Source organism: Ascaphus truei, chromosome 12 (genome assembly GCF_040206685.1).
Source record: "Ascaphus truei isolate aAscTru1 chromosome 12, aAscTru1.hap1, whole genome shotgun sequence".
Taxonomy (NCBI): domain Eukaryota; kingdom Metazoa; phylum Chordata; class Amphibia; order Anura; family Ascaphidae; genus Ascaphus; species Ascaphus truei.
In genome coordinates this window covers 44,898,213-44,921,696 of record NC_134494.1, presented here as the reverse complement: position 1 = coordinate 44,921,696, position 23,484 = coordinate 44,898,213, and the positions used below count along the sequence as shown (strand labels likewise).

Here is a 23,484-nt window from a genome sequence, read left to right as displayed (position 1 = left end):
TTACACACCTCACTCACACAGGCGCAGCAGCGACAGCAGGGGAGTATGGGAACTAACACAAAGTGTTACACACCTCACTCACACAGGCGCAGCAGCGACAGCAGGGGAGTATGGGAACTAACACAAAGTGTTACACACCTCACTCACACAGGCGCAGCAGCGACAGCAGGGGAGTATGGGAACTAACACAAAGTGCTGCACATCTCACTCACACAGGCGCAGCAGCGACAGCAGGGGAGTATGGGAACTAACACAAAGTGTTACACCTCACTCACACAGGCGCAGCAGCGACAGCAGGGGAGTATGGGAACTAACACAAAGTGCTGCACACCTCACTCACACAGGCGCAGCAGCGACAGCAGGGGAGTATGGGAACTAACACAAAGTGCTACACACCTCACTCACACAGGCGCAGCAGCGACAGCAGGGGAGTATGGGAACTAACACAAAGTGTTACACACCTCACTCACACAGGCGCAGCAGCGACAGCAGGGGAGTATGGGAACTAACACAAAGTGTTACACACCTCACTCACACAGGCGCAGCAGCGACAGCAGGGGAGTATGGGAACTAACACAAAGTGTTACACACCTCACTCACACAGGCGCAGCAGCGACAGCAGGGGAGTATGGGAACTAACACAAAGTGTTACACACCTCACTCACACAGGCGCAGCAGCGACAGCAGGGGAGTATGGGAACTAACACAAAGTGCTGCACACCTCACTCACACAGGCGCAGCAGCGACAGCAGGGGAGTATGGGAACTAACACAAAGTGCTGCACACCTCACTCACACAGGCGCAGCAGCGACAGCAGGGGAGTATGGGAACTAACACAAAGTGTTACACACCTCACTCACACAGGCGCAGCAGCGACAGCAGGGGAGTATGGGAACTAACACAAAGTGTTACACACCTCACTCACACAGGCGCAGCAGCGACAGCAGGGGAGTATGGGTACTAACACAAAGTGTTACACACCTCACTCACACAGGCGCAGCAGCGACAGCAGGGGAGTATGGGAACTAACACAAAGTGTTACACACCTCACTCACACAGGCGCAGCAGCGACAGCAGGGGAGTATGGGAACTAACACAAAGTGCTGCACACCTCACTCACACAGGCGCAGCAGCGACAGCAAGGGAGTATGGGAACTAACACAAAGTGTTACACACCTCACTCACACAGGCGCAGCAGCGACAGCAGGGGAGTATGGGAACTAACACAAAGTGTTACACCTCACTCACACAGGCGCAGCAGCGACAGCAGGGGAGTATGGGAACTAACACAAAGTGCTGCACACCTCACTCACACAGGCGCAGCAGCGACAGCAGGGGAGTATGGGAACTAACACAAAGTGCTACACACCTCACTCACACAGGCGCAGCAGCGACAGCAGGGGAGTATGGGAACTAACACAAAGTGTTACACACCTCACTCACACAGGCGCAGCAGCGACAGCAGGGGAGTATGGGAACTAACACAAAGTGTTACACACCTCACTCACACAGGCGCAGCAGCGACAGCAGGGGAGTATGGGAACTAACACAAAGTGTTACACACCTCACTCACACAGGCGCAGCAGCGACAGCAGGGGAGTATGGGAACTAACACAAAGTGTTACACACCTCACTCACACAGGCGCAGCAGCGACAGCAGGGGAGTATGGGAACTAACACAAAGTGTTACACACCTCACTCACACAGGCGCAGCAGCGACAGCAGGGGAGTATGGGAACTAACACAAAGTGCTGCACACCTCACTCACACAGGCGCAGCAGCGACAGCAGGGGAGTATGGGAACTAACACAAAGTGCTGCACACCTCACTCACACAGGCGCAGCAGCGACAGCAGGGGAGTATGGGAACTAACACAAAGTGCTACACACCTCACTCACACAGGCGCAGCAGCGACAGCAGGGGAGTATGGGAACTAACACAAAGTGTTACACACCTCACTCACACAGGCTGTCATTATAGCACGGATTTTTCTCAATGAACACTTCAGAAAAATAAATGCCAATTTTACCCCCAAATAAGTCCCCAAAATCGTAATCCCTATTTACATAGTAGACGAGGTTGAAAAGAAAATGTTCATTGAGTTCAATCTGTGTTCAGTTTAGGTGGCAGATACCTAGCCTATGTTTGTATTTAAAGTATATTTATACTGAATGCTCCGTGCAACCCCCAGTGAGGTTTTTACATTTCTCACAGTCACTGGATTCCAGTGGAAATTAATAATTTCTTGTATTAGGGTCACAGGACAGTCTATAGGGACAAATAATGTATTATATGGTGGGGGGGGGGGTGTCCCATGAATGGCTATGGACAATCTGTCCTTTTCATAGTTACATAGTAGATGAGGTTGAAAAAAGACGTGCGTCCATCAAGTTCAACGTATGCTAAATTTAGACAATAGATACTTTATCCTATATCTATACTTACTTATTGATTCAGAGGAAGGCAAACAAAAAACCCCAGTGACATATCATCCAATGATATCTCATAAGGGGAAAATAAATTCCTCCCTGACTCCAAGAATTGGCAATAAGATTATTCCATGGATCAACATCCTTCCCATGTATACTTATTTGGTCTATCCCTGTATACCTTTCCTTTTTAAAAACATGTCCAAACTTGTTTTGAACAAATCTATTGTATCTTCCATCACAGTCTCCATGGGTAATGAATTCCACATTGTAACTGCCCTTACTACAAAAAACCCTTTCCTTTGTTGCTGGTGAAATCTCCTTTCCTCCAACCTTAAGGGATGGCCCAGAGTCCTTTATACTGCCCGTGGGATTAATAGTTCTTTTGAAAGCTCCTTATATTGTCCCTGAATATATTTGTATATAGTTATCATATCCCCTCTTAGACGCCTCTTTTCTAATGTAAATAAATCTAATTTAGCTAGCCTCTCCTCATAAGTTAGATTGTCCATCCCCTTTATTCATTTGGTGGCTCTTCTCTGCACTCTCTCTAGTTCCATAATGTCTTTTCTTTTGTAAAAAAAAAATTATTGGACACATTCACATACAAGTGTACATACAGAAATGTCATGAGCCCACAACATTTCATAATATCTTTTCTAAGGAGTGGTGCCCAAAATGTTACTCCATATTCAAGGTGTGGTCTTACTATAGCTTTATAAAGGGGCATAATTATGTTTACTTCCCTTCCATCCATTGCCCGTTTAATGCAAGATAAGATCTTGTTTGCCTTTGCAGCTACTGCATGACTTTGGGCACTATTGCTAAGCCTGCTGTCTACAAGCACTCCTAAATCCTTCTCCATCAAGGATTCTCTCAATTTATCCTCAATTAATGTGTAAGTTGCCTGTTTGTTCTTGCTTCACAAATGCATAAGCTTACATTTATCTGTATTAAACCTCATCTGCCATTTACCTGCCCACGTTTCCAGTCTATCCAAATCCTTCTGAAGAGAAATTACATCCTGCTCTGATTTTACTACCTTACACAATTTAGTATCATCAGCAAAGATGGAGACTTTGCTCTCGATGCCAACCTCAAGTTCATTAATAAACAAGTTAAAAAGCAGGGGTCCCAGTCCCGATGCCTGAGGTACTCCACTCACGACTTTATCCCAACCTGAAAAAGTTCCATTTATGACAACCCTCTGTTGTCTGTCCTTCAACCAGTTTTCAATCCAGGTGCATACATTATTACTGAGTCCAATTTTCTTTATTTTGTACACCAACCTCTTGTGTGAAACCGTATCAAAAGCCTTTGCAAAATCTAAATAGATCACATGAGATGATAACTCATCACTTTCTGTCACTGAGAATCAGCACAGCATGTTCTGTTCTGTATGTAGACTTTTTGGTGCTACCGTTGTTCTGTCATTTACTGATTTATATCAAATGATTTCCCTGGAAAGACCCCCCTCACTTCTGCCTGCGAGTCGGTACAGACACTGTTATAAGGAGGGATTTTAAAGAGTAAACCATATGCAGTGAAGCATTAAAATAAATAAAGATTCATATTCTGCATTTAACATCTTTATTCCACTGGTCTATTAGACACAACCAATCTATTCCAACAAAGCTATACTTTGATTTCTTCTACGTCGGGTACGGCGATAACGATATAATATACTTTGATTTCTTCTACGTCGGGTACGGCGATAACGAAATAATATCCTGATTGGGTGCCTCTACGCTGGCCTGATACACATCCTTCTCCAATTATCCGTCACACATTTTCTAAGACACATTTGTGCAATACCGCTCAGCAGTAACCAGGTGCCATCTCTTGGCTGAGATTCTGTCAAATAAAAAGGGAAACCCTGTTATGTGTGACCGTGCACAGCCTGGGTTTTCATTCACAAGTTCCCTACAAACACCGTTACTAGACAGAGCTGCCTGTTGGAATAACCTCCAGTGCCAGGAGAGACGGAGATGTGGCGTGTACAGGCCATTTTGTCATTAAATTGATGCCAGGAGAGGCATTTTAATCCTATCTCCACACATCAATGTATGAAGGTATGTTGCTCCCACGTTGTCCTGCGTGTGCCAGCTTGTGATTTGGGAAGCGTCTGCTGGAGCCTGTGGCAAATCCATGAGCTGCATTTTCCATACACCTGATGCTGATCTTTTAAGCAAAGAGGTTCAAAGCACCTCAGACCTAAAAGATGAAATGAGAAGGGGGAACTGGTCCATTCACAGACACAAGCTTTGATATATCCCATGGTTCCCATTATAATACCGGGCTGAGCAACTAATCCCCTAACTGCTGCTATTACCACTTTCCAAATCACTCATTAAAGCAAATAGAGAAGGTCTGTCAACAAAGTACTTTCCCCCATTGATGCCTGTAAAAGGAAGGGTTCCCCTTATTTGTTGGCGAAGCTTGTAATGCATTTAAACATGCCACATACGACCCCTCCCACAGTTATGAAGAGGTATAATACAGACACACACACGTACACACACATATACACACCACACACACGTACACCCCCCTCACACACACACACACACGCGTTACCTAGAAAGCTGCCTCAGTGAGTGATTTCCCCTTGTACAGTACACACATCTCTTGCCGCCCCTATGACAGGTCTGTCTGCAGTTAGTGGTGTCTGGCATTCATTCCCAGCTCCTGTCTTAAGCGGCCACACCCAGTGATGAAAGTTCAGCTTCTCTGTGACGGTTTTTACAGTAACATGAAGTGACATATCCCACATTCTTAGTGGGCGGAGAGTTTTTATTTCTTTTCCTAGCAGTGATTTCCACCGAGACTTGTAGATGCTCAAGTAAAACCAGTATTATTTCCCCTAAAAAACAAAGAAATCTACTTTTCTGTGATTTCCAGTGCAATGTATAGCAAACAGTGGGGGAAGTAGCTGAGCCTCTTAATATAACTCGGGATACCCCTCATCTCTTAATGTTAAGCCTACAGGATTTATACAGAGAAGGGGGCTGCGCGTTAAAAGGATTCCTGTATTTGTCTTTACTGCATACCGTTCAATGAGATGTACCCCGGTTTGCATTATTACCCGATAACTGCAGAGTAAGAGCCTGCAGCGATGTGTAACGATACTCCGCACGGGGGGTCATGTTGCTTATACCTAGAGAATGTAAAGCCTAAAACAAGAGGAGCAGAGGGGACTGCTCCCACTTAATCCCCCTAAACATGTCCAACTGTTATAAATGATGAGTCCTCAACCAAAGTGCGCCATGAATCCTCCACCTGCGCAGAGGTGCCCTGCAGTCTTAGGCCTCGTCCAGGGTGGGAGCGCGCTTGCTGGCGCTCGAGCGCCGTGTCGTCACGCGCTGGGCGAGTCCTGGCCAGCTAGTTGCGCGTGGGGGGGGGGGAGGAGGCGTGCCGAGGGGGATGCCTGTGACGTCACGTGAGCGGTTCGCCCTTATTGGCTGAACCGCGCACGTAACCAGAGCAAGCGCGACAAATACAAAAATATTTGTGGTGCAGAGCATCGCGCCTCTGCACGCTCCCGCTCAGCTTGGACACAACCATTTGCTTTCATTGTTGGGATGAGCGTGCGAGCCAGCTCTCAGCCAGGACGAGGCTTTATGCTGCTTTAAGTTCTGTGCTCTGTATGTAGGCGGGTATTAATCATGATACTCAGCACCATTATATACTAAACGATGTATTATACACCTGAGTATGATCCCCTCATTCTTACCCAAGCATGGACACGTTTGCTAGCTCAGGGACGCGCAGCACAATGCATTGCCAGCCCCTGTGGCTTTGCAGGGAGGGTGGCAGAGATCCTTGTATGGGTTACCTAGTGCAGAGAGAGGAAGCCTGAGCTCCTCACCACACTCCCTCCTCTAACCCTCATATCAGGTTACTGCGGCCGGGCCTCGCCGTGAGAGCAGTCACCAGCCCGGGCACGGGGAGATGCACGAGGTCTCTTTGAGGTTACCCTTTGCCCACATTACTGGAACTAGCACTCTCCTCCCAACCGCACCCAAAGAGACAGAAATGTAGCTGCACAGAAGCCACAGGGATCGTAAGAAGTGCGAGCCGTGACTGTCACTTCAAATCCCGCTTCCGTGGTACTGACGTGGTGTTAAGAAAGGAAACTCGAGACTATTTATACGTTTCCAAAAATTCACTTTTCTACGAGTCTCTAAAAAAAAATGTTTTTTTTTTGTTGTTGCAAATATTGCTCCTTAAATGATTGTTGAAGAAGGTGCCTCCCCCTTTGGTACAAAATGCTGCACCGTGCTGTGCAATCTGCATCAAATGTAAGGGACGTTGCAGCAAAGTGACACCCTGTGAGACACAGAACGCCAGGCGCTTTCATCGCTGGGCCTTTTATTCTGTGCTCTGGGCCAGCACACAGGTTACGTACAGAACCGCGGCTACAAACCCAGGCAATGGATACACATCAGTGTATGAAACGTCACGCGGGGATGGGCTGGGTACAGGAAGCATGTGAGTTCTGCCGGGGGCGGCGAGTGTGTCACACAAGCGTTATGCAATGTATGGGTGAAACACAGACTCACTGCCAACATCAGGGAAGCGCTACACACCTGTTTCTGTGCTGCCGTGTTTGTAATAAAGCCAAGGGGTGGAACAGGGAAAAGGACGACAGATTCTACTGATGTTTCACCCTCTAGAAGCATGTATCCTGCATAGCCATGTTACATGTATCCTGCATAGCCATGTTACATGTATCCTGCATAGCCATGTTACATGTATCCTGCATAGCCATGTTACATGTATCCTGCATAGCCATGTTACATGTATCCTGCATAGCCGTGTCACATGTATCCTGCATAGCCATGTTACATGTATCCTGCATAGCCGTGTCACATGTATCCTGCATAGCCATGTTACATGTATCCTGCATAGCCGTGTCACATGTATCCTGCATAGCCGTGTCACATGTATCCTGCAGAGCCGTGTCACATGTATCCTGCATAGCCGTGTTACATGTATCCTGCATAGCCATGTTACATGTATCCTGCATAGCCGTGTCACATGTATCCTGCATAGCCATGTTACATGTATCCTGCATAGCCGTGTCACATGTATCCTGCATAGCCATGTTACATGTATCCTGCATAGCCGTGTCACATGTATCCTGCATAGCCATGTTACATGTATCCTGCATAGCCGTGTTACATGTATCCTGCATAGCCGTGTTACATGTATCCTGCATAGCCATGTTACATGTATCCTGCATAGCCGTGTTACATGTATCCTACACAGCCGTGTTACATGTATCCTGCATAGCCATGTTACATGTATCCTGCAGAGCCGTGTTACATGTATCCTACACAGCCGTGTTACATGTATCCTACATAGCCGTGTTACATGTATCCTGCATAGCCGTGTTACATGTATCCTGCATAGCCGTGTTACATGTATCCTGCATAGCCGTGTTACATGTATCCTGCATAGCCGTGTTACATGTATCCTGCATAGCCGTGTTACATGTATCCTGCATAGCCGTGTTACATGTATCCTGCATAGCCGTGTTACATGTATCCGGCATAGCCGTGTTACATGTATCCTGCATAGCCGTGTTACATGTATCCTGCATAGCCGTGTTACATGTATCCGGCATAGCCGTGTTACATGTATCCTGCATAGCCGTGTTACATGTATCCGGCATAGCCGTGTTACATGTATCCTGCATAGCCGTGTTACATGTATCCGGCATAGCCGTGTTACATGTATCCTGCATAGCCGTGTTACATGTATCCTGCATAGCCGTGTTACATGTATCCTGCAGAGCAGTGTCACATGTATCCTGCAGAGCCGTGTCACATGTATCCTGCATAGCTGTGTTACATGTATCCTGCATAGCCGTGTTACATGTATCCTGCATAGCCATGTTACATGTATCCTGCAGAGCCGTGTTACAAGTATCCTGCAGAGCCGTGTTACATGTATCCTGCAGAGCCGTGTCACATGTATCCTGCATAGCCGTGTTACATGTATCCTGCAGAGCAGTGTTACATGTATCCTGCATAGCCATGTTACATGTATCCTGCATAGGCATGTTACATGTATCCTGCAGAGCAGTGTTACATGTATCCTGCAGAGCAGTGTCACATGTATCCTGCAGAGCCGTGTCACATGTATCCTGCATAGCTGTGTTACATGTATCCTGCATAGCTGTGTTACATGTATCCTGCATAGCCATGTTACATGTATCCTGCATAGCCATGTTACATGTATCCTGCATAGCCGTGTCACATGTATCCTGCATAGCTGTGTTACATGTATCCTGCAGAGCCGTGTCACATGTATCCTGCATAGCTGTGTTACATGTATCCTGCATAGCCGTGTTACATGTATCCTGCATAGCCATGTTACATGTATCCTGCAGAGCCGTGTTACATGTATCCTGCAGAGCAGTGTTACATGTATCCTGCATAGCCGTGTTACATGTATCCTGCAGAGCCGTGTTACATGTATCCTGCATAGCCGTGTTACATGTATCCTGCATAGCCGTGTTACATGTATCCTGCAGAGCCGTGTTACATGTATCCTGCAGAGCAGTGTTACATGTATTCTGCATAGCTGTGTTACATGTATCCTGCAGAGCAGTGTTACATGTATACTGCAGAGCTGTGTTACATGTATCATTCATAGCCGTGTTACATGTATCCTGCAGAGCAGTGTTACATGTATCCTGCATAGCCGTGTTACATGTATCCTGCATAGCCGTGTTACATGTATCCTGCATAGCCATGTTACATGTATCCTGCATAGCCGTGTTACATGTATCCTGCATAGCCGTGTTACATGTATCCTGCATAGCCGTGTTACATGTATCCTGCATAGCCATGTTACATGTATCCTGCAGAGCAGTGTTACATGTATCCTGCATAGCCATGTTACATGTATCCTGCAGAGCAGTGTTACATGTATCCTGCATAGCCATGTTACATGTATCCTGCATAGCCATGTTACATGTATCCTGCAGAGCAGTGTTACATGTATCCTGCAGAGCAGTGTCACATGTATCCTGCAGAGCCGTGTCACATGTATCCTGCATAGCTGTGTTACATGTATCCTGCATAGCCGTGTTACATGTATCCTGCATAGCCATGTTACATGTATCCTGCAGAGCAGTGTTACATGTATCCTGCATAGCCATGTTACATGTATCCTGCATAGCCATGTTACATGTATCCTGCAGAGCAGTGTTACATGTATCCTGCAGAGCAGTGTCACATGTATCCTGCAGAGCCGTGTCACATGTATCCTGCATAGCCGTGTCACATGTATCCTGCATAGCCGTGTTACATGTATCCTGCATAGCCGTGTTACATGTATCCTGCATAGCCATGTTACATGTATCCTGCATAGCCGTGTTACATGTATCCTGCATAGCCTCGTGTCGGTGGCCTTGCGAGTCCCCCCCCTCTATCTCTCACACCCCCACCTTGCTACCTCCCTCCCTCACCCGCCACACCTCCCTCTCACACCCCCTCCTCTCTTACACCCCAACCCCTCTCTCTCCCCTTACACCCCCACCTCTCTCTATTCTCCTTACACTCAGCTTCCCCTCTCCACACTTAATCACCCCTCTCCTCACACGGTCCCCCCACCCCCAAAATAACACCCCCTCCCTTCCCCAATACATACAATAACCCCCCTCCTTACCCAATACACACAATTACCCCACTCCCCAATACACACAATAACCATCCCCCCCCCCTTCCCCCAATACACACAATAACCCCCTTCACCAATACAGACCCCTTAACTTGGGGAGAGGCTTCCGGTGCCACGCCAATCCCGCGAGGGGATACGGAAGTTGGGCCTGACCTCAGGGGGGTTACTGGCTTTTAAAAAAGCCCTTTAGGCAGGGACTGGACTCCTGAGAAGGGCTTACAGAATAGCAAAGCGCGCCAATCCCATGGCAAAGGGCTCTGTACAAGCGGTTTGTCGCACTTCGGAGCTCCGAAAATAGGCCCCAGTGCTGTGATTCAGATGGATGGCGATATATTTGTAATGCCGTTTTATACCAGACTAGATTAAAAAGTTCATTCCAATGAGCCCCCCCCCCCCCCCGCTGAAATGACATTCCTTTATAAATATCTGGGGGAATTATTCAGATGATAAAGTCTGGCAACTTCTTGCTGGAAAATTAATATATTCATATAAACAGAGCAAATACTGTATGTATAATATTATTATTACTACTGCTGATATTAATAATAGTATAGCTAATATTTTGATTTTGTCAGTGTCTGTAATTATGCTGCGTATTTACATACAGAAGAAAATGAACCCACAGCTTTTTTGCAACATGTTGCAGGCATGTCCGGCAGAGAAAGGGTTACATTTTCTCAGAATAACATAGCTGAAATCTTCAATCTTAGACTGGACTTGTCCTGGCCTTGTCTTGAGCTTGTCCTGGGTTTATCTCCTCGTCTCTCGTGCTATAGCTCAGAAATCTGTTTTGGGGAAGTTTCTTTTATTCTGCTGGGGCCCACGCAGATAAAAATAATATTTCATTTGCAAAAAAGGCAAAAACCTAACCCACAATGAATGACTTGTCACTGTATTCTGTCTCAGGATGTGCAACATAGCAACAGTCTCCTAGCAGATGTGCATCTTCAGAGCGCTCTTGGAGAAGCTCATTTCATCAGCTGACACAGTGAAAAAATGCCCCGTTTAATGCTGCTGAGGCAGGAGCAGGGGGGTGAAATCCTTCGGAATAAATCAATGGGCTGAGCTAGTATACATATATGTGTATGTATAATATGTGTGTGTGTGTGTGTGTGTGTGTGTGTGTATGTATAATATACATATATGTGTGTGTGTGTGTGTGTGTGTATGTATAATATACATATATGTGTGTGTGTATGTATAATATGTGTGTGTGTGTGTGTGTGTGTGTGTGTGTGTGTGTGTGTATAATATGTGTGTGTGTGTGTGTGTGTGTGTGTGTGTGTGTATGTATAGTGTGTGTGTGTGTGTGTGTGTGTGTGTGTGTGTGTGTGTGTGTGTGTGTGTGTGTGTGTGTGTGTGTGTGTGTGTGTATAATATACATATATGTGTGTGTGTGTGTGTGTGTGTGTGTGTGTGTGTGTGTATAATATACATATATATATATATGTGTGTGTGTATGTATAATATATGTGTGTGTGTGTGTGTGTGTGTGTGTGTATAATATACATATATGTGTGTGTGTGTGTGTGTGTGTGTGTGTATGTATAATATACATATATGTGTGTGTGTGTATGTATAATATGTGTGTGTGTGTGTGTGTGTGTGTGTGTGTGTGTGTGTGTGTGTGTGTGTGTGTGTGTGTGTGTGTGTGTGTGTAATATACATATATGTGTGTGTGTGTATGTATAATATACATATATGTGTGTGTGTGTGTATGTATAATATATGTGTGTGTGTGTGTGTGTGTGTGTGTGTGTGTGTGTGTGTGTGTGTGTGTGTGTGTGTGTGTGTGTGTGTGTGTATGTATAATATACATATATGTGTGTGTGTGTGTGTATGTATAATATACATATATGTGTGTGTGTGTGTGTATGTATAATATATGTGTGTGTGTGTGTGTGTGTGTGTGTGTGTGTGTGTGTGTGTGTATGTATAATATACATATATGTGTGTGGTGGTCCTGTTTCTGCAGCAATTGCTATTGATTGAAGTTAGCTGGGAACATGTAACCAAATCAGTGCTGGTTAAGGGCTGGGGACATTTTTCTTTATTTTTTTAATTTTTTTATGATATTCATATTTTATTGGTTTTACAAGGAATTCAATAGTCAGACAAGAATGGGGTTACCAGGGGGGTGGGGAGGTTAAGGAAGCGGGATACAGCAAGGAGAAAAAGGGGACAAGAGTCCATGGGTTCCATCCTAGCTCAAGGCGGTGATACAGTTGGTGCATTGAATCAAAATAACAAAGTTATACAGGTGACTATAGAGGTGGGATCTGAGGTATTCTGCTCCCGGGAAGAAAGAAAGCCACAGAGCTACATGCGAGCTCAGAGATTGGGGTGGCCTGTGGTCTGGTCAGGGTCCGTCGGTTACATTATATAGGGAGAGGGATGGTATGGCAGGGGTGATGTGGTTCAGTGGGAAGATAGAATAGGACTGAGGAGCTGTCCAGTGCCCGGGCAACTGAGCCTCGGATGCTGTGCTATATCAGCCCCTGCTGCACCCTCCGGAACCTGGAACAGAATCCCTCAGGAAGCTTTGTCATTTTGTCCATTTGGAGGATAGACCAAATTATATATTTTTATATACACCATGGAATGGAGGTCTGCTTTTTTCCCATTGAAGGGTTATGGCACATCTGGCCATCGCCATATTATATTAGAGATTCATTTATTAGTATGTTGATCAAGGTCTTCGGAGGGCATATTTAGTGAACAAGACCAGGGGTCCAGCCTCCATGAGAAACCTAAGACATTTAGAGCCAATCTGTGTACCTTGGCTCAGACGAGCCATCTTAGGGCAGGACCACCACATGTGGATGAAATCACCCCTTTGCCCATACCCGTTTGGGCAGATGGGAGAAGTCCTGGGGAACATCTTCAAGAGCTGCAGTTGGGTTAAATACCAGCAGTATGGGATCTTATTAGCGTTTCCCTTAATGGTTGTACAAATAGATACTTTTGAGGCAACTTCAAAGATGTCCCCTCCATTCCTCAGGGTCCAGCACCCTATCTAGGGTTGATTCCCACTCACGAATAAACTTGCTAGCCTCCTGGGGCAGATGAGAAATATGGAGGAATAAAATAAAGATGCTATTTTTGACTGCTATGGGGAGTTCAGACAAATCTCCTCAATCATTGTGAGACTGGGATTAGGGCTGCACTTTTGTATGAAGCCATTCAGTTGCAAGAATTGGACGATCTCTCCGTTACCAAAGTTGTGGTCAGCAGACAGAGACTCAAACGATTTGGGCCCAGTGCCTGACATCAGATCCCTCAGCCTAACCAGGTCATTAGATATCGATTCTATAAAGGGTGATGTGTTCTGGCCCAGGGGGCACTCTGGGTGGTGGGACAATGGGGTCATTAGGGAGCGCCCTGTGCGTAACTGGAAGCTGTCTTTGTTTGGACCCAGATTTTAAGGGAATGCATTACAGCTGGGAGAACGGTTCTGATGTTTTCACTCACTGCTTTGGACTGCCAAAGCACCGAATTTATTTCGTATGGATGGAGGAGAGCTGCCTACAGGTCCACCCACCTGAATTTGGTAATATGGGATTGCAAATCATTAAATACTCCAGGCGGGACTGGAATCAGGAGGGTTTGGAAGTAGGTAGGAGGTTCATTTTTACAGAGTGAACTTGTCTAATGCATGCTGTGATTGGCCCATTCAGAGACATCCCTTTAAGTTTATTTTGTAAGAGGGGATAGTTGCACTTATATAAATCTTCCTGTTAGTTAAAAAGATCCCAAGCTATTTTATAGCTTGCTTGCACAAACTGAAATTGATATTCAGGGATATAAATGTAGCATCCGCATGAGAAAGGTTAATGTTCAGGGCCTCTGATTTATTGCTATTGATTTTAAAACAGATCATTTGCTGGGAAAACTCACCAAACAAGTAAGGAAGGGAAGTGAGAGGCCTGACCAATGAGAGTAAGATATCATCTGCATTTACTGAGATTTTGAATGTGTGGTTCTCTACTCGCATGCCTCCTATGTTGGGATTGGCACACATGGGAAACTAGAGGTTCTAGGGAGAGGGCAAATAGGAGAGGGGACAGGGGGAAACCCTGCCTAGTCCCGCTCATAATCAGGATGGGCTCCGATACAGAACCCGCACCGATTACTTTTGCTGATGGGCAGGAATACGGGTGAGAATTGCTTGGAGAAATGTGCCACTAAAGCTTAACTTTTAAGGGTCTCTGTCGTGTAGTCCAAGTCCACTCTGTAAAATGCTTTTTCAGCATCAAGAGACAGTCGGAGAGCAGGCTGTGTGTCTGTTTTGTCACCTCTATTACATCTACAGATGCAGCGGCCGTTATCCGAACATTTCACAATTTGTATTCCTGGGAATAACCAGGTTGTGCCGCATGATTTCTTCAAACTTTCCCGTTAAGACGTGTGTTTATTAGGGATTTTATCAGGTGTTGTTGTCTTAACATCTAAAAATGTAAGTAATTTGAAGGTTAACATTACGAGTTCATACTGTATACTGTACATGGGAAAGAAATCCTTTCTGAGGCTCCTTAGCCATACACAAATCCTCTAACTGTAGAAGATTACGGGTGTGATTGGCGGCGTTCACGGCAGCGTTCACGGAAGAATAACGAGTGAATGCCACGTGAAATACAGCAGAGTTCACGAAAATGGCTCCGTGAAATGTTCGGATAACGGCCGCTGCATCTGTATGGCTCTCCTAGTTTGATTGGCTGCCTGGCACCTGGAATAAATCCTACTTGAGATCAGGATGACCAGGGCCAGGAGATGTTTGTTCCGTCTAGTGGCCAATATCTTTTGAGATTATTTTAATGTTAACATTTATCAAGGAAATTGGTTGATAGCTAGAGCACTGAAATGCATCTGTACCCTCATTTGGGATAAGGGAACTGTGGTCTGTAACATAGATGGGGGTAGAGGTTCTGCTTCCAGAAATGAATTATAAAGCTTCAAGAGATGGGGGGGCCAGTAGGTTCTCACACAGATATAGATATAATAGATATTATCAAAGCCATCGGGTCGGGTGCCTTGGACAATTTGAGGGATAATATTACTTCTAGAATTTCCTCTATTGTGACAGAGGAGCTCAAAGTATCTGCATCTGTCTCAGAGAAGACTTGACGTTTTGCCTCCGAGGTATTGGGAGAATGTTACTGGGTAGGCTTTACTTGACTTGATTTTGTTGCCATCATATAGTTTAGTGTAGAACTCCTGGCATTTTTTGATTATGAGAGATGGGTTTGATGACAAAGACCCAGATCTTAAATTAATCCAATGGTTCTATGGAGATGTCATCTATTTTTCAGTTCATGAACTAGGTGTGCCAGGTTTATTGGCTTTTTCCAAAAAAGTGTGTTTAGTCTGAAAGGCAAACATTCAATTCTCTTCTCCAAATAGTAGGATCTTGTAAGATCTACTCAGAGGGGTCCGCCTTGTGAAACATCTGAAGTCTATGCACCTCTGCCTTCAGGAATTCTGTTCTAGCTAGCCTGTTTTTTGCTTGGTGACATTTTATTGATGACATTTTTGTTTTAACGACCTGCTTCCTGTTTGTGGAAAATCAAAGGGATAGACACAGAAGCTCTGTGAATGTTGTTAGTACAACTTCATGCATCTGATTTATACAGAGAGTAAATCCTCAGAATGCCAGGCTGAATGCATTGCTGCGCAAAGTATTGTGGGCCACTCCAGTATTGAAAAGGTTTATCTGAAAGCTACGAGAAGTCCTTGTTTAGCCGGGACAGCCCTGGTTTGCACAGGTCTGTACAGAAGCACAAACAGATCAAGAATAACTATAGATGGCAGACAACACTACTTAAAACCAGCAAAATTATGTTACCTTTTAACCACTTTAGTGCCCTTAGGGCATACACTGTATATCATGGCACTATACTAATTTTCTAGGGATAGATCGTGATTCGCTGTGACCATGATCTGCACAGAAGGGGATGACCTTTCCCTTCCAGCGATGTCACCAGAATGATGTCGAGGAGGGTGTGGTGACGGGGTTGCCTGAGTACCTTACAGCACTGAAGCCACTAAATAAAGAATCTCAGAGCACCCCCCAATATATGCTGGCTCATATATCCCTGCCCGCTGAGCCTTCTACAACTCTGGTAGCATCAGAACAAGCTGTGAGTGGATGTTATGTGTCTGTAATATATAGCTCAACCCATTCACTTCACTGGCAGAGGGAACTGTAATGTTCTGCTGGTCTCCATCATTAGATGAATCATTAGCAATAATGACAATATTTGATGATGATGATGATGATGATAGTGAGAAGACTAATTCCTTTCTCAGGGATATATTAACAAGGTGGGATAGTTTTTTTTTTGTCTAAACCGTTTGCTTATCTCTGGAGGTCCCCAGATCTGCTGGGTGCAGTGAGGGGGGATTCATGGTTTGTGCTGGGGATCGGTCCCACTCCCCGGCTCTTATCTCTGGAGTCTGAGTCAGTCCCAGCAATGAAACATTGAAATCAGTGGTAGTTCCTCTGCGATAGTAACCTGATCGGAACTATTTCAGTTTAATAACTAACTCCCATCGTCTGCGATAACACCAGGTCACGCAAATTTTCTGCAGGACAGTACCCTGAAAACTGGTTCCTAAATGATTGCCCTATCTATCTCTTTAGCAACCTGAGAGGTTGTGCAAGTCAAAATGGATATAATGGTCCCAGGTAACAGATATCCTTGTGTGAGTGAAGATTCCAATCTGGGATCATGAAGCAAATTCTTATGCTCTGGGATTTGAACATGAACACACTGCTTTATACAGTGATGCTGAGTAGAACTGCTCATCTTCATCTTCTTTTTCCAGACGGTTTTCTTCTGTACATATTCCCCCCCATTTGGAGAACAAAGATACAGAACATTGCCCTATTCTAATCACCGCTCATCCGCCAGGGCCGAACTTTCCACCTTCCAACGCCCAGCATCGTGTATAATACAATATATAGCCATTTACACGAAGAGGAGGTGGAGGTGAATGGGAGGAGAAGGCAGGTCAGGGTTTTATGGCAAATATGCTCTTGAATCAAATGAAAGTCCCCGCAATTTTTTTTGCTGGGGGTTTTATAGAGTCAGTTTGTCCATTAAAGTGTCTGACAAGCACCCTAGAAAATATTCAGCCCCCCGAGTTTATTTTGTCATCCACATTTCATCCGTAGTTGGCTAGACATTTTCCCCAAATAAGGCACCAGTGTTTGTACCTATATATGGGACATGCTCTCTAACGTGGTGTGAAAACCCCTCGGCAGGGCAGGGGTTAATGAGCAGTTCTGGTACTCCATTAAAATTCCAGCCAAAGTAAAGAAACCTTGTTTGTGTGAGCTGTTTCCCAGGGCTCGTTCTGCGGCCCGAAGGAATTCCATGCTGGCATTTCCCTGCGGATCAGGTGGGTGTGTGTGCCTATTTCATGTAGGGAGAAAAAGGAACACGCACCGTTACTGTTGGTACAGCAGGTCCAATCAGGGGTGGCCAACTCCAGTCCTGAAGGGTCACCAACAGGTCAGATTTTAAGGATATCCCTGCTTCAGCACAGGTGGCTCAATTAGTGGCTCAGTCTTTGACTGAGCCACTGATTGAGCCACCTGTGCTGAAGCAGGGATATCTGTAACACCTGGCCTGTTGGTGGTCCTTGAGGAATGGAGTTGGCCGCCCCTGAGTTCCATCAACTAAATGGAAGGTACTTGTTTAATGTGAATTAACGACTCACTGGTCCTGTGAGTGAGTTGCTTAATCTGGAGTATGATCTCACAACAAGGCGTCTACTCGAGAGTTTGATGGAGATATCAGCGCAGTGGATCTCAGGGCTGTGGAACAGGCCATGTATGGCTCTGCATAAACGTTCTTACATACACGGAGAAAGGACGATTTCCTCTGGGCCAGCTACAGTCGTTAAAGTGGCAATCCCTTAAAGCACTGATGTGAGCTAATCCCAGTGACACGTTTAAAGGGTCCCATATGGATAATGTGCACCTTTTCTACCGAAATCTGACACAGAATTATATTTCATGTATTTGCTAAGGTGAGACATGGGAGGGGTTTGGTTTCCTCTGGCTGCTCCCTTGTGTGATGTCACTGTGTGATGAGCGAGCGCTTGTACAGCCAGAGCCCCTCCCCCCCACCCATATCTTTATTGAGAACAGAGTGGAATAAGAAGAAAGAAAACACTTGATTGATAAACACGTCCTCATTCAGGGGCCCCTAAGAAATCCAACTGGCTGCCTATGTGGGATTGAACCTTTAACCACCTTACGTGCCAGTAGGACCTGCAGTGTATGCTTTTGTATGTCACTGCTATGTATTGCTTGTCTGTTGCTTTGATCAACAGTGAAAACGGGTGAAAAACAGCAGTATTAACCATCTCAATGTCTTACACTGTCCCTTCTTAATCCTTTCCCATGCTGTGCATGTTTAACAGCAGACTCACCTTCCTGTCGATTTCAGCTATCAGCTGTCGCTTCAAAGGAGTTTTCCACGTGGAAAAAAATGGCAGATACAAACTAACTCGGGACGAAGCTGTGGAACTCTGCGATGCCCTCAACAGCACGCTGGCAGACTTGGAGCAAATGAAGCAAGCGCACGAATTGGGTTTTGAGACCTGCAGGTACAGAGCTTCCGTCCCTAGAGTAGGAACGTACAAATCCATAGGCCCCAGCGCAGGATAAGGAGGTCACAATGAGTTATGTACGTTCTGCTCGCCCGGGCCTACTGATCTGGGGAGCTTACTGACGAATGCTGCATCTGTTTTCCTGGACCAATGAAAACGAAAGGAAGATGAAGCGATGCCCTCAGTGCCCCTCATTCTGTCTGAGTGCAGTCTTTGCACGTCAGACAGTTTTATTAAGCTGGGCTACAAGGTCAAAGCTCCATTGAGTCCTTGGGGGTAGAGAGAGTAAAATCAGCTGTGTCCAGCTGTTGTACAAAGGGCTGAGGTCCTTATTTCTTGTACGGTGAAGCTGCTTCTGAGCGCTGGAGGAGAGATCTGCTCTATTCTAATGCATGGGACTAACATCTTCCCCAGCGCAGGGAAGATACTTCACAATATGAATATGATCTTTATGTCATTCATTGAACAGTTTATCTCTTGTAATTGGTAATCCCCCCCCCCCCCACTGAAAATAAAATCACATCTACAGAACGTCAGCATATTGTAAAAGATATTAAGTACTACAAAAGCTTCACTCTTACTGCTACATTGTCACTATGCTCTCTGTGTGTAGAAGAGATCAATGAGAATTAAACCGTTGAAGGATTTCCTTTTATCTTTGTTACATGAAAGAGGAAACACTTAAGTTTGTTTTTTTACATACAGTACTCAAATTAACTGTGATGTTTAATACAGCGTAATCTCTGCAAAGAGGCATTCACCATGGAGTCAAAATTGGATACAAGCACATTATAACTGTTCTCATCCATAGCTATAAAATTATTTTGTTATCTTCATATGTTTGTTTGTACGTCAGGCCATGATGAGTTCTCTAGGTGTATGTATAACATGTAGCATTGTATCCCGGGGGGAGGGAAGCTGTGGGAGCGGTCATATTTTAAGTGGCCTGCAGTTATTCTAGGCATCTGTATTTGTATTTTTGACTGAACTATTTGTACTCAACCAAATCCCCCAGGAAATACTGAGAAAAATGGGAGATGAAACATTTTTGATTCTAAATGTTTTAATCGGACCTTGGCTACAGGAAAATGGTGCTGCTAAATTATCTTCCACAAAGGGAATTCCAAAGACAGAAGATACCTGTCACCTCCTCAATCCAATAATGTGATTTTCTGCCAGCTGGGTGTGATTAGCGTCCATCTGCTGGATCTCACTGATCTCCCTCACTCCTTGAGGTCTCTGCTCCGCTCTCACTGTCTTTTTGATTGTCAGTGATCGTCTTACCTGTTGCACTTGTGCATAGGTCATGACCTTATAGGTGCCTTAATAACGATTCACGTACAGGTTATAAATATATGGGATGCTTCCTCTCTTTGCAGGTACGGCTGGATAGAGGAGCATATAGTGATCCCTCGTATCAAAGAGAATCCTATATGTGCTGCCAATTACACCGGCATTTACATTCTCAGCTCCAATATAACACACCAGTACGATGCCTACTGCTTCAATGCCTCAGGTCAGTAAGGGAAAGTCCGCATTAGAGCTTGGGATGTTAGTCTGTCCTAGTATGAATAATAATATAACTTATATGAACAGCAAAATATGCCAGTGAAGAGCCCGCATTCTCAGTGACACACCTGAGTATGGGGGTATAGTCTTAGTAGTGAGGAATAGTCTGAGTAGTGGGGTATAGTCTGAGTACTGGGGTATAGTCTGAATACTGGGGTATAGTCTGAGTACTGGAGTATAGTCTGAATACTGGGGTATAGTCTGAATACTATGGTATAGTCTGAATACTGGGGTATAGTCTGAGTAGTGGGGTATAGTCTGAGTACTGGGGTATAGTCTGAGTACTGGGGTATAGTCTGAGTACTGGGGTATAGTCTGAGTACTGGGGTATAGTCTGAATACTGGGGTATTGTCTGAGTAATTGGGTATAGTCTGAGTACTGAGGTATAGTCTGAATACTGGGGTATAGTCTGAGTAGTGGGGTATAGTCTGAGTACTGGGGTATAGTCTGAGTACTGGGGTATAGTCTGAGTACTGGGGTATAGTCTGAATACTGGGGTATTGTCTGAGTAGTGGGGTATAGTCTTAGTACTGGGGTATAGTCTGAGTACTGGGGTATAGTCTGAATACTGGGGTATAGTCTGAGTACTGGGGTATAGTCTGAATACTGGGGTATAGTCTGAATACTAGGGTTTAGTCTGAGTAGTGGGGTATAGTCTGAATACTGGGGTATAGTCTGAGTACTGGGGTATAGTCTGAATACTAGGGTTTAGTCTGAGTAATGGGGTATAGTCTGAATACTGGGGTATAGTCTGAGTACTGGGGTATAGTCTGAGTAGTGGTGTATAGTCTGAATACTGCAGTATAGTCTGAGTACGGGGGTGCAGTCTGAGTATTGGGGTATAGTCTGAGTAGTGGTGTATAGTCTGAATACTGAGGTATAGTCTGAGTACGGGGGTATAGTCTGAATACTGGGGTATAGTCTTAGTACTGGGGTACAGTCTGAGTACGGGGGTGTAGTCTGAATACTGGGGTATAGTCTTAGTACTGGGGTACAGTCTGAGTACTGGAGTATAGTCTGAGTACTGAGGTAACTTGTATGTTCTATTTCCTCTATGATAAGTTATCTTTACGAGTTTGGAGTTGTAGAGATGCACTTAGTAACACCATGCAATGCAGCATGCTCGCAGCCATAGGGATGGAGGTGAGCGCAGTGCATAGGGATGGAGGTGAGCGCAGTGCATAGGGATGGAGGTGAGCGCAGTGCATAGGGATGGAGGTGAGCGCAGTGCATAGGGATGGAGGTGAGCGCAGTGCATAGGGATGGAGGTGAGCGCAGTGCATAGGGATGGAGGTGAGCGCAGTGCATAGGGATGAAGGTGAGCGCAGTGCATAGGGATGGAGGTGAGCGCAGTGCATAGGGATGGAGGTGAGCGCAGTGCATAGGGATGGAGGTGAGCGCAGTGCATAGGGTTGGAGGTGAGCGCAGTGCATAGGGATGGAGGTGAGCGCAGTGCATAGGGATGGAGGTGAGCGCAGTGCATAGGGATGGAGGTGAGCGCAGTGCATAGGGATGGAGGTGAGCGCAGTGCATAGGGATGGAGGTGAGCGCAGTGCATAGGTGTGGAGGTGAGCGCAGTGCATAGGGATGGAGGTGAGCGCAGTGCATAGGGATGGAGGTGAGCGCAGTGCATAGGGATGGAGGTGAGCGCAGTGCATAGGGATGGAAGTGAGCGCAGTGCATAGGGATGGAGGTGAGCGCAGTGCATAGGGATGGAGGTGAGCGCTGGGGTATAGTCTGAGTACTGGGGTATAGTCTGAGTACTGGGGTATAGTCTGAGTACTGGGGTATAGTCTGAATACTGGGGTATTGTCTGAGTAATTGGGTATAGTCTGAGTACTGAGGTATAGTCTGAATACTGGGGTATAGTCTGAGTAGTGGGGTATAGTCTGAGTACTGGGGTATAGTCTGAGTACTGGGGTATAGTCTGAGTACTGGGGTATAGTCTGAATACTGGGGTATTGTCTGAGTAGTGGGGTATAGTCTTAGTACTGGGGTATAGTCTGAGTACTGGGGTATAGTCTGAATACTGGGGTATAGTCTGAGTACTGGGGTATAGTCTGAATACTGGGGTATAGTCTGAATACTAGGGTTTAGTCTGAGTAGTGGGGTATAGTCTGAATACTGGGGTATAGTCTGAGTACTGGGGTATAGTCTGAATACTAGGGTTTAGTCTGAGTAGTGGTGTATAGTCTGAATACTGAGGTATAGTCTGAGTACGGGGGTATAGTCTGAATACTGGGGTATAGTCTTAGTACTGGGGTACAGTCTGAGTACGGGGGTGTAGTCTGAATACTGGGGTATAGTCTTAGTACTGGGGTACAGTCTGAGTACTGGAGTATAGTCTGAGTACTGAGGTAACTTGTATGTTCTATTTCCTCTATGATAAGTTATCTTTACGAGTTTGGAGTTGTAGAGATGCACTTAGTAACACCATGCAATGCAGCATGCTCGCAGCCATAGGGATGGAGGTGAGCGCAGTGCATAGGGATGGAGGTGAGCGCAGTGCATAGGGATGGAGGTGAGCGCAGTGCATAGGGATGGAGGTGAGCGCAGTGCATAGGGATGGAGGTGAGCGCAGTGCATAGGGATGGAGGTGAGCGCAGTGCATAGGGATGGAGGTGAGCGCAGTGCATAGGGATGGAGGTGAGCGCAGTGCATAGGGATGGAGGTGAGCGCAGTGCATAGGGTTGGAGGTGAGCGCAGTGCATAGGGTTGGAGGTGAGCGCAGTGCATAGGGTTGGAGGTGAGCGCAGTGCATAGGGATGGAGGTGAGCGCAGTGCATAGGGATGGAGGTGAGCGCAGTGCATAGGGATGGAGGTGAGCGCAGTGCATAGGGATGGAGGTGAGTGCAGTGCATAGGTGTGGAGGTGAGCGCAGTGCATAGGGATGGAGGTGAGCGCAGTGCATAGGGATGGAGGTGAGCGCAGTGCATAGGTGTGGAGGTGAGCGCAGTGCATAGGGATGGAGGTGAGCGCAGTGCATAGGGATGGAAGTGAGCGCAGTGCATAGGGATGGAAGTGAGCGCAGTGCATAGGGATGGAAGTGAGCGCAGTGCATAGGGATGGAAGTGAGCGCAGTGCATAGGGAGCGCAGTGCATAGGGATGGAAGTGAGCGCAGTGCATAGGGATGGAGGTGAGCGCAGTGCATAGGGATGGAGGTGAGCGCAGTG

General features: G+C 45.9%; 1 protein-coding gene across 1 annotated transcript in view; it reads left to right on the top strand.

Annotated features, from left to right (window-relative positions):
* CD44 (CD44 molecule (IN blood group)) overlaps nt 1-23,484 on the top strand; it is a 54,908-nt gene that overhangs the window by 11,296 nt on the left and 20,128 nt on the right. Inside the window, exons 2-3 of the mRNA XM_075567569.1 lie at nt 18,578-18,737; nt 20,120-20,256. Of these exons, the coding sequence (XP_075423684.1) occupies nt 18,578-18,737; nt 20,120-20,256 (297 nt within the window). The remainder of the gene's footprint in view (nt 1-18,577; nt 18,738-20,119; nt 20,257-23,484) is intronic.